The 16,491-nt window shown below is 42.6% G+C and overlaps 1 protein-coding gene across 1 annotated transcript in view; it reads left to right on the top strand.

Moving 5' to 3' along the window:
- The window catches only part of nrxn3a (neurexin 3a), a 220,619-nt gene that overhangs the window by 125,357 nt on the left and 78,771 nt on the right, over positions 1–16,491 (top strand). The window contains 2 exon segments of the mRNA XM_014408191.3: positions 6,128–6,275; positions 6,508–6,891. Coding sequence (XP_014263677.2) covers positions 6,128–6,275; positions 6,508–6,891 — 532 coding nt within the window.

Below are 16,491 nucleotides of genomic sequence, written 5' to 3'. Positions count from 1 at the left end.
TTTTAAAAAATGCTTGACTGAAAACAGTTTGAAAGGACTGATGTGTCTTGACATCAAGGTCACCACCTGGTGAGAATGGCAAACCAACAAATTCACCTGTGTTTGCGAGGCTGTTGTAGACAAGTCGTTCCCAAAGTGTGTTTGCTAGGGCCCTCTTTGTTTTACAAGAAAAATCCCCACTTCGGGAACCACTGTTGTAGACAATAAAATTTTCTAGCTTTGTGACCATTTGTTTAAGAGGAGTAGTTCATTTAAAATTAGATTTGCTGTTTATCTTAATAACACATTGCATATTAGATTATCACAGATCACTTTAACCATAGAAGGGTTCACTGGAGACAAAATGCCTCTTTTGTCAAAGGCTTCTCCTCCTTTGAAACATAGAAGTTGAAGTTCTCTTTCTCCAAATTCCAAATTAGACCTAGATTCCTCTGAAGAGGTAGTGATTGCATTCCTAAATATAGATCTTTCAAATCCTTTCAGTCCTACAAGTCTTTGGGTGGGAATGCTTGCATAACACTGTTGCTGTTCAGTGCAATCTCGTGTAGCTTAATGTTTGATTTAGCTAGCATTGCTTAGGAAGTGCGCAGGACACCAATGGCCTTCGCTTCATTAGGAAAAGATGCAAGTCCATCGTGCACATAAAAATTGCATGTGATGAACTTCCATGCACTGGTAGTGGAGTCATCTGCTTCCTGAGCAGCTGGTCTGAGGCAGTAAATGGCAACTGCTGGTAAAGGACTGTTGCCAAATGCATGTACTGTCATTTGAAACTCTTTCACTGTTTTTGCAGATCATTGTTTTCATACCATAAGAACCTCAGAAAGTTTAGATGCTTGTTGCACACTTTGAGGCAGTAGAACATCTGCTGCTTATCTGCTGTAGCTGCTATTGGTTCCCCACAGAAGCAGATCAGAACTCCAGTGAGAGTGTTGTTCAAGTCAGGTCCACTCAGGAGTAGGGATGGGTATCGTTTAGGTTTTATCCGATACCGGTGCCAAGTCGGTACTTTTGAAACGGTGCCGGTGCTCAAACGGTGCTCAAACCGGTGCTTAAAGAATGGAGAACACAAAATTGGTCCAAAAACCTCTCATGTTCAGCTGGTTTTTGTAAAAAGATAACAATGTTAGCCTTTTCTGCAGCTATGGGGCATATATGGTATCACTCTTGGCTGGAAGCAGTGCTTAAACAATGGTAAAAACACAAACTTTGTCCAAAAACCTCTCATGTTTAACTGTTTTCCACTTTTTCTTTGGTCATTTTAGCCTTTTTGGCCAGGGTGCAGGAAGTATCTGCCATCAAACAAGAAGACAGCCGCATGTAGCTATGATGATGTTTGCTAGTTCACCTTACATGCATTAATGTAATAACGTGGTTAGCCTACTCAACGTAAATTACACACGAACAACATTAAGCTACTCACGCAGAGAAGAACGGCTGCTGCTGCATCATCATCCTCATCATTTCTGCTACACTGGCAGGGCTAGGGGCCAGGACTCTCCTCTTCGTGTTTTTGGGGGATGTTGCATAACAGCCAACCCACCCGCAGTAGATGCGCTCGGTGTGAGGTCTCGCAGCAAGCTATCAAATACGGCGCATTTCTGGGCTTTTAAAAAAAACGCTATGCGTCGCCAGGTGTTTCATCGGATTTGAGGTGTTACCTCCTTTGACAGTATCACAGTATCAGCTTAAAGCACTTGTTGCTGCTGAGTTTGCATATTTTGCTGTGAAGTACAGCCAGACTTTTGACCGCTTCGCCTTGGACATTTTTAATCTGTAGCTCTGCTCTAAAAGAACGTACGTACCTGGACCCGCCTACTATTCTCGGAAACGTAAAATGATTGGCTAGAAGTGTATCACAGCTCAGGAAAAAAAAGCACCGAAATAAAGCACCGAAATGTGCGCTGCTTTTCGGTCTGGTTACTACCGTTTATGTCAGAACCGGTGCCATCATGGCACCGGACACCGGTACCCATCCCTACTCAGGAGTATATCATCTAGAGAAAATCCTTCATGTTTGGGACTTGAATTGAACACAAATATTTCCTTTCCTCACCTTCTTGTAGTCTGCAAATGAGCTCTTCAGTTAAAGGCTTCCAGGCAACAAAAATCCTCCAGAAGGTCACAGCACCAGCGGCTTAATGGATGGGTGAGGCAAACAAATTTTACCATCAACGTGCTAAAATCTCAAGAGGAGCTGATCCAACAGAGACTTACGATTAGATGAGAGTACTCTTAAAAAGGTGTTTGACATCACTGAGAAGGCTCATCTAGCACAGCACAAAAAGTCTAAGACCAGGCAACAAAGTAAGTTTGACCTACTTGTTGTATGTCGGAAACCACAGCAAAATACGGAGAGTGTCCTCAGTGGCCAGAAAAGAGAAGGATGTGACACCGAGGATGTGGACAAGTGGACAAGAATTTGTCTGACAGACAGCTCACCCAAACAGAGAAAAACATCCTTGCTAAAGGGTTGAATTTTGCTGTCACGCCAAGACAAATCCCGCTAGTGGAGCTAATCACAGCCACAGAAACAGCAATTTGAAACAACAATATTGCAGACATGGAAGCAGAGCAACTACGGACGAAAGTTTTGGCCTGTCTCCAGCAATGCAAAGCCCCCAGCATCCAACATCACCATGGAGGAGAGGAAGGCACTCACATCACTTAGTGATGACAACAACATTATCATCCTTCCGGCAGACAAGGGTCGGTGCACAGTATTGCTAAACCAGAAAAACTGTCATGAGAAGATTTTGTCACTGCTCAGTGACAGAAATACTTATGAGCCCCTGAAACGAGACCCAGGAAGTGGTTACGGGAAGTGGGTGATAGACTGTCTGAAGTGGTTAGAACAAGACAAGGCTATTGACCGGACCTCATACCACAGGCTGTACCCAGGGGAGTTTACACCAAGTCTGTATGGTTTACTGAAGATACATAATCAGGGTGCACCTTTAAGACCAATTGTCTGTATGATCAACTTGGTCACCTATAACAGCGGTCCCCAACCTTTTTTGCGCCACGGACCGGTTTATGCCCAACAATATTTTCATAGTATCGGAGCAGTTGAGAAGCATTTTTTTCTAAACACCAGGTCTCTGTGGCTTTTAAACCCCAAAACACACTGCGCCAAAAACTGGTCCACCCCAAGGATCGGGTCCCCCGACACAAACAGAGTAACATAGTTGTTAAGTGCCAGGAGGATTGCCAGGATTCATACATCGGGGAAACCAAACAACCTCTGGCTAAGAGGATGGCACAACACAGAAGAGCCACCTCGTCAGGCCAGGACTCTGCAGTCTATTCACACCTACAGGCCAGTGGACACTCTTTCAATGATGAGGATGTAACATCCTGGACAGGGAGGAACGCTGGTTTGAGGGCGGAGTCAAGGAGGCCATTTACGTGAAAAGGGAAAGACCATCTCTGAATCGAGGAGGGGGCCTAAGGGTACATCTGTCACCAACTTACACTGCTGTGATTGCAGCCATTCCCCAACTCTCTGTGATTGGGACTCATGGCCATTGATCTTTGATCAGTGGTTGTTGATCAATGGTCATGAGAATTTGTATAATCATGATGATGGAAGTGACCTCCCAGCCCATTGTTCCTTCAGTGGGCTGGTTTCAGTCATTATGCAAATGTACTGTTTATAAGATTTGGGGAAACCTGCAGTCAGCTGAGACTGAAGAAGTCACCTGGATGAGTGATGAAACGTTTCTCCCACTGAAAACGCTACGTCCAGATGAACAGAATCAACTTTTGGAGACCTGACTGCCAAGATCGCTTCTCTTACTTTCCAGGTGTTGTGCAGAGCTTTGAAGACTTAGGTTTGAGGTGTGAAAACCTTTGACTTGCATATTGTTTGGACATGCACTCAAGAGTGAAGCTCATCCATTTGGTAGAATGTTGGTTTTGCATACACTAGTGTTGGCTGCCTTGTGCACCTCTCCCAGACACACTTCTCCCACGATCACCCAACCAAGGTTGAGTCGCTGATGATGTGGCTCATTATGGACACAATTATGCTGTTCTCTGACTTTGTATGCATGCAGAATGTCTCTGCCAATGAGAAGGAGGAAATTGGCCTCTGAATCAATTTCTGGGATTTTGTCAGGTATCATGTCACACTCAGTAAGAGTAGGCAGGGGAAGCTGAGTGGTACCATCAAAGGACTATAAAATGAAATAGATGGGCTCGCCTCCCTGCTATCTCCACAGCACCTGAGGATGTTTTCAGTGAACACGGTTCAAGCTGTCCTTCAGTGTTGAAAATGTCAAAAAAGTATGGTTTTGCCAAGGAGCGGTTGCTTTGTTCATCTAGAACAGCAGACATCTCGACTCCTTTCTCTGGTTGTACAGCAGGATACAGCAGTCGGGTTAAGGACCATGAACTTGAACTGATCGAGTCTCCTCATATTTCTGTGCATTTTGGTGAAACATCAGCCACACTTGACTCTCTTTCCTCCCCGACATGCCCTTCACTAGCCCATGGCTCTCTGCTTTTTGAGGATGAGGATTGGGGTTTAGTGCTGTGGCGTCTTTCACTACCACACTCTGGAAAGCAGATCTAGCTCTTCTTGTGACGTTACATCCAGTCTCTTGTTCTTAAATGATTGTGAAGCACTTTGGTTAACTCTGTTGTTTTTAAATGTGCTATACAAATACATTTTGAATTGAATTGAATGACTACCACTTACAGGTGTGGGTGTCCATACCTTGGACTGAGAATGGTGAAATTGATCATTATTTGCTGGCTGTCCTCCGTAACTCCAGTTGCAAGACTCTTTCTTTGGGCTCAAAGCACAGAAGACTGGCAAAGGTGTGGCAGCGCAGTTGGATGCTCAGCGCAGACGCTTCCCAAGCTTGAGCCTCAGCTAATGCTGCTGCAGCTGCTTTATGCTTTTGCTCATGCTCTGTCGACAGCAGTAGATGATGATGTAAGCTGGCTGGAGCATAAAGAACTGGACATTTCCAGTGTTTCGTCCATCTTTTCTTTTACAGAACTCACTACGATTCATGAGAATGAAGCGTTTTACTATTCTGCCCTTCCTGTACGTCGATGCCCAGTTTGACAGATAGATAAAGAGTTCTTCAAAAGGAGAGGCAAAAGTTTCCAGTTGTCATTGCAGGGTTTATTTGTCTCCCTAATGAAGGCGCTGTAAGACTACAAACATAACAAAAAAGTATATTATAACATATATTTCGAACATAATACATTTCTCATCTTACACAGTATAGACTGACGCTAGTAACTGAAATTACAGCTGGTATAACCAAGAGAAATAAGTGAAAAAAGATTTAGCGTTTAGCAATTACATACTAGTTTCAAATATGAGCGTCTACAGAAGCGTTTGGTATCACTTTTTTGACATAAACTCAGAATATACTCATACTTAGAGGCATAATATCTCATGCTCCAGTATAACCAACTTTGAGACTACAATGTGTGCGCTGATAGATGCTCCAAGTGGTTTAGATAAGTTGGGTTCAAACATTTGCACTAGGTATACCAAATACCCAACTAAATTTTCAGGATACTTTAGACAAGTCAAGAGGGATGCTTTGTTTCCGAAGGAAGATGTCAATATATCAGGACTCTTGCTGCATCATTTTGGATCAACTGAAGGCCTTTCAAGGCGTTTTTAAGGACAGGATGACAGGACACAGAATTGGCCTTAGCGTGGAACATTGTGTAACTCCATGATTAATCTTAGCTTCAATTTTCTGCTTGGAAGTTTTAAGTTAATTTCACCTGTCACTAAACATAACCTGGGTGTGGTAGAGTGTGGTTTAAAATGTACTGACCAAACTAAACAGTGATGCCACATTGTACTGACTGCAACAGGGTAAGAAAGAAAAACTACTGTAGGAAATCTGATTTACGTAACGTTGCTTCTTGGTATCACAAACTGAATTATGGTTTAATTATAGGTCAAACTTGGGAAGTTGCTTCATGTTTTATCCATGCTTACCTGAGTGTACCAAAACTGAGTGTTTTGTGTATTTGTCAGATTATTTGACACACAGATTTTAGATTTTAGGAAAATGAAAATGAAGCACCCAAAGAAAAAAGTAACTGTCTTAATTTTTTCAGATAAGGAGCTTCTTTTTCTCTTGCTCAGGTGGATTTCTTTGCTGTGGAGCTGTTGGATGGCAGCCTGTACCTGCTGCTGGATATGGGCTCTGGGACTATCAAGGTTAAGGCCACCCAGACAAAGGTGAATGATGGGGTCTGGTATCATGTCGACATCCAGAGGGATGGACGCTCAGGTCAGTGAGGCTAGATGTATGGGGTATACAGTCTACTGGACTACAAATACAAAAAATCTTTTTTGAAGTAATGTAAAATTCAAATATCAGAATCGGAAAGAATTTGTTACTCCAGTAGTATGTCAGTGAGGGAACCTTTATAATGAAAGGCAAAATCAATAAAAATTGGTGGCACATCTCATAAGATCAAAGAGTAGGAGCACTATGATGAAATTTGCAAATTTCTCTTCAGGCACCATCTCTGTAAACAGCAGAAGGACTCCGTTCACAGCCAGTGGTGAGAGTGAGATTCTGGACCTGGAGGGTGACATGTATTTGGGGGGGCTTCCAACTGACCGCACCAACCTCATCCTGCCCACGGAGCTCTGGACAGCAATGCTCAACTATGGCTATGTGGGCTGTATTCGTGACCTTTTCATTGATGGTCGAAGCAAGGACATCCGTCAGATTGCTGAGGCACAAAATGGGGCTGGCATTAAACCATCATGCAATAAACAACCTGGCAAGCAGTGCGAGAGCTACCCATGCAAGAACCGAGGAGTCTGCAAAGAAGGCTGGAATCGATTCATCTGTGACTGCACTGGTACTGGCTACTGGTCACGCACCTGTGAGAGAGGTAAGTGTGGATGTGTAGATGTGCACACGGTCGGTCCTCTTCCAAAAGCCTTACATACTCATACTATCTGTAACACTGCGATCTGAACAGATGGAGCTAGCTGGAGCAGGACAATCGTTGTGACAGCTATAAAGGAAGTTCTGATTGCAAGATTTGCAAGCTGGTAGATTGGTAGATTCACACCATTCCATTTGATAAATCAGTTACGTTAATAGATGTCTTACTAGGCTGGACCTGAACCAAGGCATAGCTTCACTTTCAACAACATAAGCAGGACTGAGTCCAGCTGAGTTTGACTTGAGTATTTCCATCTTTTGTCTCATCTGTACTGTATGACACATGTTTTAGTATCTTATATTAAATAGATGAGAAAATAAACTGACAGTCAGTGTAGAGTAGATCACATAAAACCAGAAAGAGCAAACAAGAGAGATTTATTTTAATATTTCCAGCAGAATTAGCCTTATTGATATACCATCAACAAAAATGTTGTTGATTTTACCCGTAAAGAGGACAACAGTCAGATGAACTTTGTTACATCTAAACTGAATATAGCCCAAAGATATTTGCAGCATTAGCAGGATTCCTGCATTTAGTAGCTTTGAGCCTAGCATAAAAGAACAACATGCTCACTGAATTCCAAGAGGAACCTTTAATATCCATAATTACTGTATGTTTAATTATTTAAACCGAATTAGTTACCATTTGATGCAGGGTGTTCAACTAACTTGGGGCTTTCCCCTTCTCCTTATCTCCTGTCTTGCTTCTTTTTGTGTGTGACAGACTGTCAAAATTCTTGTGACAGAAAAATCAATTAACAATATTCAACTTTTATTCAGACAATATTAAAACTATTGCCCTTCTGACCAGTTTCCATCATGGTGTTCAGACAGGTTAATAAAGACTAATTGGAGATGAAAACTAATTTCCACATCCCTAGCCAAACTGCTAGCTTGAACTGATTTTTAGCATATCAGTGAACAGTGTTCTGATTATATCTTTAGTTATAGAAGTGCTTGCAGGACATCAGTGTGGAGTGTATATGCACTGAGTTATGATTCAAATGATGATTGCTGTGAAATTTTAGCTTCATATATTAAATACTTTTCTAGATATTTTCAAGGGCCACTCAAATATAACATACACAAAGTTTTTCAGCTCTTCAGCTCGTTTTATTTATATAACACCAAATCAAAAGATCATTTTATATGCTTCATCAAAAACGGAAGTATTAAGCCTAATGTTGAAAGTAAAGAGGGTGTCTGTCTCACAAATACAAACTAGAAGCTGGTTCTATAGAAGAGGGGCCTCAAAGCTTAAAGCTCTGCATCCCATTTTACTTTTAAATCTCACAGGAACCACCAGTTAGCCAGAAGTCTGAGAGCAACCTACTCTATTGGGGTGATATGGTACTGTGACATCTTTAACATAAGTTGGGCATGGCTCTCCCAAAGCTTGCCACCTTTGCCACAAAACTCAAAGTTGAACTCAGGTTCATCCTGATCACTGATCATCTGTCACATGTTTTTAAAACTCGATTGGAGTCCATCTGTGGAAAATTCAGTTGAATGGACATGGTTATGAAAATTTCACACCTGTCTATAAGGCCCCATAGCTGCATAGTTGCAACAAACCAAGCCATGAAGCCCAAGGAATTGTGTGTAAACATCTGAGAAGGGCAGAGATCTTGGAAAGTGTACAGAAAACTTTCTGCAGCATTGAAGTCTCAGTGAGTCCCCATCGTCTGTACATAAAAGACATTTAAAACCATTAGTGGTATTCCTAGTGTCATCGGGGTGCTGTGTGGCAGACAGGATAAGAACCCAAACACAGGAGTCAAAACACAACAGGATAAACTCAAAGAGGCAGCTTTATTGCTGTGAAAGAAACATACAACGGAAACAAAAGCCTAAAAGCCTAAAACAAACTTAAACAGGAAACATGAGACACACACTAAGTGACAGAGGGAGAGACACGACTGGGAGACAGAACTTAACATACATCATAGATATGTCAGACTAACAGGGACCCACAAAAGGAAACAAACCAAAACGAACAAGAACCTAAGAACTAGAAAGTAAAATGAAACTAAGGAGAAGGCCTACAGCAGCGAGCAGCGAGGACTGGGCCCCGTACAAGCAGGCCAGAAACAAACAGAGCAAGAAGATCAGGGTAGGAAAAAGGAGCTACAGCGAAGAGCTAAAAAACTGCTTTTCAACAAATGACCCTGAGTGATGACCTAAGCACTTTTTACTGCAGATTTGAAAGACAACCATTCACACCTCCCATCTGCTTGCCCTCACCTCACCAGTGGCATGTCTTGAAATTTTTTGTTGGGGGGTCAGGTAGGGACACAGAAGGGCGGCAGATGTAATTGGCAGATAATGTTAAAAAAAAATCTACCAACCGTTAACCATAATTCAATAACCCCATAAACCGAATGCGCTTTTAACTCTTATTAGAATGAGATTTTAACCACTACGGTGCAAAGTTTTTAGATACTGCGTTGATAAAGTACAAGAGATACAATCAGTGCTTTGTCAGTGTTTACTCAGCAGTCAAGGACATCAATATTTTCATAGTAATTTTACTGACATATAGTGCACCTACGTTTTGGGCAAAAACATTTTTGAATATTAAAATACGAACATCTTTAACAAACAATTGACAAATTAGCCAATGCAAAACTTTCTCTGCCTAATAAAAAAAGAAGATAATCTTCTCACAAACTGGTGTTTGATTTTGAAACAGGAAAAAAGTGGAGAAACAACTGAAAAGACTAATATTTGAATGAAAGTGGGCGACAAACAAACAAGAGAGAAAAGCTGATCAGCTGATCATTGATCAGTTTCATGATTGAAGTAGCAACAGGAGAGGGATGGGGAGAGAATGAGAGAAGAAGAGGCAGCTGTGCAGCGTAACGACAGAATAAATCCAGCTTTGTGTCTTTTTTTCATTATAGCGAAAGTCCGGGACAAACTGCGTCTCTTCTCAGCTCAATAAGAAACGTGTAATATTTTCTCTGAATGAGGGATCATTCCATTTTTAAGGAGCTGTTGGCAACTCTACTAACTAACCTTATGAATAAAATAAAGTTCACTATCAGTAACATCATAGCACCCACCCAGCTGTATATAAACTCCATCAAGCTGGCTAGAACGCAGTACGAGTTATTGCAACTGAGGGTAAAAAGTCAGCATAACGAAAATAAACTCCACCTAAACTTGGTTTATATCTGACCCAGATAGACTGCAGGTCATGACTTCTTACCTGAAGTTCAGTTCACCTGACACTCGGACTGGTGGCTGCCTCGGGGCTCTCCTCCTGCCTCCCCTTTCCCTCATCCACCTGCTGGCCTCTGTGGAAGCTCCGCCATAGACACCACCAAACAACCGAGTTATTTTTACATTTTACACATCTGCCAGCATCTGGCCAATCCACCACCTCTCATTGTTCATGCCGTTACAAAAAAATAAATAAAAAAGTCATCAGCCCACCGGGCAAATGCCCGGTATGCCCGATGGCCAGTCCAGCTATGTTAACCTGCAACCAAATCTGCAGCTCCATACAGCAATGTTACGACTTGGATTATATCTTATAACTCATAACTCTTATGCTAGTTCCCCCCAGCAGCCTACTGTCGGAAATATTCGACGGTTGCAATAATTCTTTAAGTGTTATTTTTTCCTTGGTATTCTAATTTAAAGTTTACTAAACTCAACAAACTTAATATTACTTACCGGGACATTTATTCTCTCCTCATTTTCTTTCGCAGAAAAATTGTTTTCTGCCTCTTTCGTGCTTGGCTCTCCTACCTTTGCTAACGTGATGCTCATAGCGCAGAAGCCGATGCTGCATTCACTTACACTTGGATATCTGAGCTTCACCGTGAAAACAAAATCGTACATTTGATATTTGATTGAATTTTATTGTTTTAGCTTCGGGGTGGCACCTGGGGTGGCCAGTCTGGTCCAGGCCACCCCCGCTGGTCACGCCACTGCACCTCACTCTTAGGCAAAAATACCTGCAGCCTTCACCTCCTTCTCCTCTGACCCCATGCCTACACTAAAGATTTGTGAGGAAGATGTGTGCAAGCTCTTCCAAAGACAGAAGACCAGGAAAGCTCTGGGATCTGACAGTATGTCCCCTTCCTGTCTGAAAGGCTGGAGCTGTTTGAAGTGCCCTCCTGCTTCAAATGCACCATCATCCTGCTCCCAAAAAAGTCCGCCATCACAGGATTAAATGACTACAGACCTGTCACCCTGACGTCTGTGGTCATAAAGTGAAAGACTGGTGTTAAGCTACTTGTAGAACATTGCAGACCCCCGCAGAACCCCCTGCAATTTGCATTCTGGGCCTACAGACCATCCAAGGATGCAGCCAATATCGAATTGCACTGCCTCCAGCATCAATTTATCAATCTGGGACATACACAAGGATACTCGTGGACTTCAGCTTGGCCTTCAACACCATAATCCCAGACATCCTCCACCAGAAGCTCACACAACGTACTGTGCCCGGCTCCACCTATCAGTGGATCACCAGGTTCCTGATGGACAGGAAGAAGCAGGCAAGGCTGAGGAGCATCACATCCCACACACGGACAATCTGCACTGGCATCCCTCTCTCCCCACTGCTGTATGTAATGATACGATTACAATTACATCAAAATGTCATTCTGACTAGAGAAGTGTACTCTGATATTAACAAAGAGAAGATAATCAGAACTGAGAGGACTGTGGTACATGGAGCCAATATTGCAGACACTGAGGACAGCTACAATTGCCTTGGAATCGCAAATTGCAAATGGAAATCATGAGGCCACTAGAAAGTTGCAACCACCAAATACTAGCAGAGAATAAGGCAGGTTCTTAGGAGTCAGCTGAATTGGAAGAACAACATCCAGGCAATCAACACCTACGCCCTGTCTGTCATCAGTTACCCTGGTGGGGTAATAAGCTAGCCAAAGGAGGAGAGAGAAGCCACTGACATAAAGACAAGAAAGTGCCTTACCCTGTATAGAGGGATTCAACCCAAATCCTGAAACTGTATGTCAAATGTAGGGAAGGAGGCAGAGGACGAGTGAGTGTCAGAACCACTATCCAAGATGAAACAGCAAAGATCCATGAGTAAATCATCAAGCTGGCAGCAACTGATAGTGTGCTTAGTGAATATCTCAGGCAGCAAAAACCTGAGAAAGAAGAGGAACCATTATAGAAGGACGGGTCCCTGCACAGGATGAACCAACGGCAGATAGAAGCGGCTAATATAGAGAAATCCTACCAGTTGCTGTACAATGCTGGACTAAAAGATAGCACAGAGCCACTTATCATGGCAGCACCGGAACAAGCTCTAAGCACAAGAGCCACAAAGGCTAAGGTCTACCACACCATCCAAGACCCAGGTGCAGGCTGTACAACAATGCGTCTGAGACAGTCCAGCATATAACAGCAAGATCCTAGCAAGCAGGGCATACACGGAAGGCCATCAACAAGCAGCAGGCAAAGTATACAGGAACATCGCAAAAAGTCTGTTTATCTGGACGTTTTCAGTGGGAGAAACGTTTCGTTACTCATCCAAGTGACTTCTTCAGTCTCAGCTGACTGCAGGTTTCCCCACTCTTATAAACACACCTTTGCACAATGACTGAACCAGCCCACTGAATGAACTGTGGCTGTGAGGTCAGATCCTTGATCATTAATCTTCAAATTGTCACGCAATGGCCATTGATGACTGGTCATGAGTACCATTCAAATGATCATAAGTCTGAATGATCAACTCTGTTACCTATAACATCTCACAGTGTCTGGCTTCAATCATCAGCCAGTAGGTAGGTTACTCTGAACACCACATCCCATTTTTTTCCACTTTATCCGGGGCCGGGTCGCAGGGGCAGCAGCCCAAGCAGAGAGGCCCAGACCTCCCTCTCCCCAGCCTTCTCCTCCAGCTTATCCAGGTGAACACCAAGGCGTTCCCAGGCCAGCCGAGAGATATAATCTCTCCAGTGTGTCCTGGGTCTGCCCCGGGGCCTCCTCCTGGTGGGACATGCCCGGAACACCTCACCCAGGAGGCGCTCAGCGGAACCACCTCAACTGGCTCCTTTCGAAAGGAACATCCCAAAAACCTTCCACCTATTTCACATATAAGGGTCAGTACTACAGGCAGAAACATGGGTGTGCCATGGGCTCCCCAGTTTCATCCATTGTGGCCAATTTGTACATGGAAGAAGTGGAAAAGAGGGCTTTGCTACCCTATCCAGGTATCAGGATGACACCTGGGTGAAAATCAAATCTCAGGACGTACCAAATTTCACTGATCACATTAACTTGGTGGACCAAGACATCAAAGGGAGGATATGAAAAGTGGCAGGTTAGCCTTCTTAGACTGTGAGATTTCCATCAGTAATGGGGGACATCTAAAGCTGGCGTGTACCGTAAACCTACACATACAGATCAGTATTTAAGGTTTGACTCTCATCATCCACTGGAGCACAAACTGGGAGTCATCAGGATGCTACAACACAGAGTGAACACCATCCCCACAGACACAGCAGCCAGGGAGGCAGAAGAACATCAAGAAGGCCCTGAGTAAATGTGGTTATCTCAGCTGGACTTTTGTCAAAGCTGGGAAGGCTCCTAAAGAAAGCTCCAGCCGATCCAGGAGAGAAGGACAACCGCTGCCCAAGAGAAAACCTGTAGTGATCCCGTACGTGTCAGGAGTAACAGTTGAGACACATTTTCTATAAACACTGCATCTCTTTGGCTTTTAAACCCCAAAACACACTGCGCCAAAAATTGGTTGCCCCGACACAAACAGAGTTTTGTAGTGTATGCTGTTAAGTGCCAGGAGGATTGCCATGATTTATACATCGGGGAAACACAACGCAGAAGAGCTACTTGTAGGCCAGTGGACACTGTTTCATTACGTGAAAAGGGAAAGGATGCAAAACTGAACATAACTCATAAACACAGATGGAGAGTAAAACACACAAACATGGAGAAATAAAGAACTATATACAGGGGAGCTTGAAAGGACACTATATAAACAGTGCTAAGAACAAGAACAAGGCCAAAAAGGGAACCACCTAAGAAAAGAGTCTAAGAACTAGAAACATGAATTACTAAACTAGGAAATACTAGAAACTACACAAGGACCAAGAAAGAAATCATAATAAGAACTCAGATAATAAGAACTGGATAAAGAACACAGAAACTCAGAATATAGGACAAAACCTAGGAACAAAAAATATGATGCTGGAATTAATCCAGCATCATTGTCTGACCTTACAAATGTGCTTCTGAAAGAGGAACCTATAAACACACTCCTAAACCTTGTGGAAAGCCTTCCCAGAAGAGTTCAAGCTGTTATATCTGCATAGGGTTGGTTGACCTCATATGTAACCCTATGAATTAATAAGGATGTCACTCAAGTTCACGTGAAGGTTGACGAGCAAATACTTCCGGCAATAAAATGTATAAATGTGGGCTAGCATATCAGAAGAAAACTGGCTTCAGAGAAGGCACGAGTTAAAACAACTCATTTTACATAATTGATGAACTTGTGGGTGTGCTCGGCAAGACATTTTTAAAACTGTGAATAATGTAAAGCAACTCATCTAGAGTCCAGTGTCAAAAAGAAAAAGGAAAAGAGGATGATTTCAGTTCTTCTTCTGGGTCTGCACTAGTATGTCTATCACTCCTTTATTATGCATATTTTTTCTTCCCACTCACGCCACTGTGCTTGCTCATAGGGGGTCATGTGATTGTTGGGATTTTCTCTGTTTTCTTTGTATTATTGTAGGGCTTTACTGTACACTTTAAAGCGCCTTGAGGCAACTTTTGTTCTGATTTGGTGCCATAGAAATAAACTTAAATTGAACTTTATGTGGAACAACACAGGAAATGTTTTAGGCTTTAGAGACTCAACATTCTAACACAAACATAAAATAAGCATATGGGGGAATGTAGCTGTTATTTCACTTGGTTACCCTGACCTATCTGCAAAAAGTAAGGTGGTGCATGAGACTATTGGAGATGAGAAAGTAATTGATTTTATCAGATCTTAGTAAGTGATATGCAGATTTATTCAGACTCCATCAGTGTGGACGCACATGCCTTTTACCTACTCAAGCTTTACTTTTCCTCAGCTTAGCTTTATCCAATCATTATCCATATTTTAATTTACACATTTGTTTCTCAGTGAGCCACACCCACCCTAATTTACCTACAGGACTTTCCAACAGATAGATGGACTGTGTCTCCACCTTGTGGCCATGTGATAGAACTACAGCATCCCAGTCACGCAGATAAACTGAACAAAGGGCATTTAGAGGACATGAAATGCTTCAGCATATTATCAGATCATTTATCAAATTAAGCTACTGTGACAGGACAAATAATCACCGTAATCTGATTGATGCAATGAGAATGCAAGAAAATGGCAATCAGCCTTAGAGGGTTTAGGAAAGAGAGGTTTGACTACAGAAAGCAAGAGTGTAAAGTGAGCTCAATGAAATGGATTTTTCTTTAGGTAGAGAAATAAAGAATGATATCACTGGTGGCCCATTTAGATTAGGTTTAGAGTTGTGTGAAACTAGGCAATTTAAATTCTTTTTTTTTAGCTTTACAGTTTTTCTATTTGGTTGTTTCAAACACTTTGACTCTGAAGTTAAATGTAATCTGACTGTGCAGTGACAAATTACTACAAATATTCAGTAATATTACTAATAAAGCAATCAAAGGGAATGCATGTACACAAAATGTTAGATATTTCAGTTGATTTTTGTAAAAAGGATATATCTGTTATCTATACGTAGAGGCAAACCATAAAGTACAACACTGGACTTTGATAAACAACTGTGGCCTACAGCTTGATATCATCCATGAAGAGGAGGTGGCCAACTATTGCTCCATTCCATAATTGGTATCCATATCCAGTCTTGTTAATGATCTCACTGAGGGAGTTCAGGCCTGTGCAAGACAGCAGTGGGGACAGAGTATCTCCTTTTGCGTCCTGCAGTTGATGGTGACTTGTGTTATTGGTTTGGAGCTGGCTTGTCAACACATCCCCATCAAATTCCTCATTTCTTGTAAAGTTACTGGTATTCCTAGAACTTTTTTGTATCAATCCAGGTGGTGCACAGGTTGGTCAGTCTGGTCTCACAGTTTTGAGTCACCAGTATATCTGCCAGTAGCTGTGTTTTGCCCCTCTAGTGTCTTGAATGAATGAATGAATTGAACCATGTGCCTGTTCGTCTTAGCCTCGATGATGCCTGATAGGAGCTTCCATATGGTACTGAGGCAGGTTACTGGCCGATAGGTCAATGGGACCATTCCCTTCTGGGGATGCATCGGTTAGCCTTCAGTTAGCCTTCGGTTAGCCTTTGGTTAGCCTTTGGTTAGCCATTTCAGGTGTGTCTCGTCCATTAGGAACTGGTTTATTTGTGCTGCTAGATGCTCATGGAGTGGAATTAGCTTCTTTAGCCAGTAGGTGTGAATCATGTCAGGGCCTGGTGCAGTCCAGCTCTGGACATGTCTACCAATGTGATAGTTGCTGGACCTTGTGTGCTCTTAGCTCCACAAGCATGGTTGTCATGGGTTG

The sequence above is a fragment of the Maylandia zebra genome, linkage group LG19 (genome assembly GCF_041146795.1).
Source record: "Maylandia zebra isolate NMK-2024a linkage group LG19, Mzebra_GT3a, whole genome shotgun sequence".
Lineage (NCBI taxonomy): Eukaryota > Metazoa > Chordata > Actinopteri > Cichliformes > Cichlidae > Maylandia > Maylandia zebra.
Note: the sequence above shows the minus strand (reverse complement) of the source record. Positions and strands in the feature narration are given on the sequence as shown.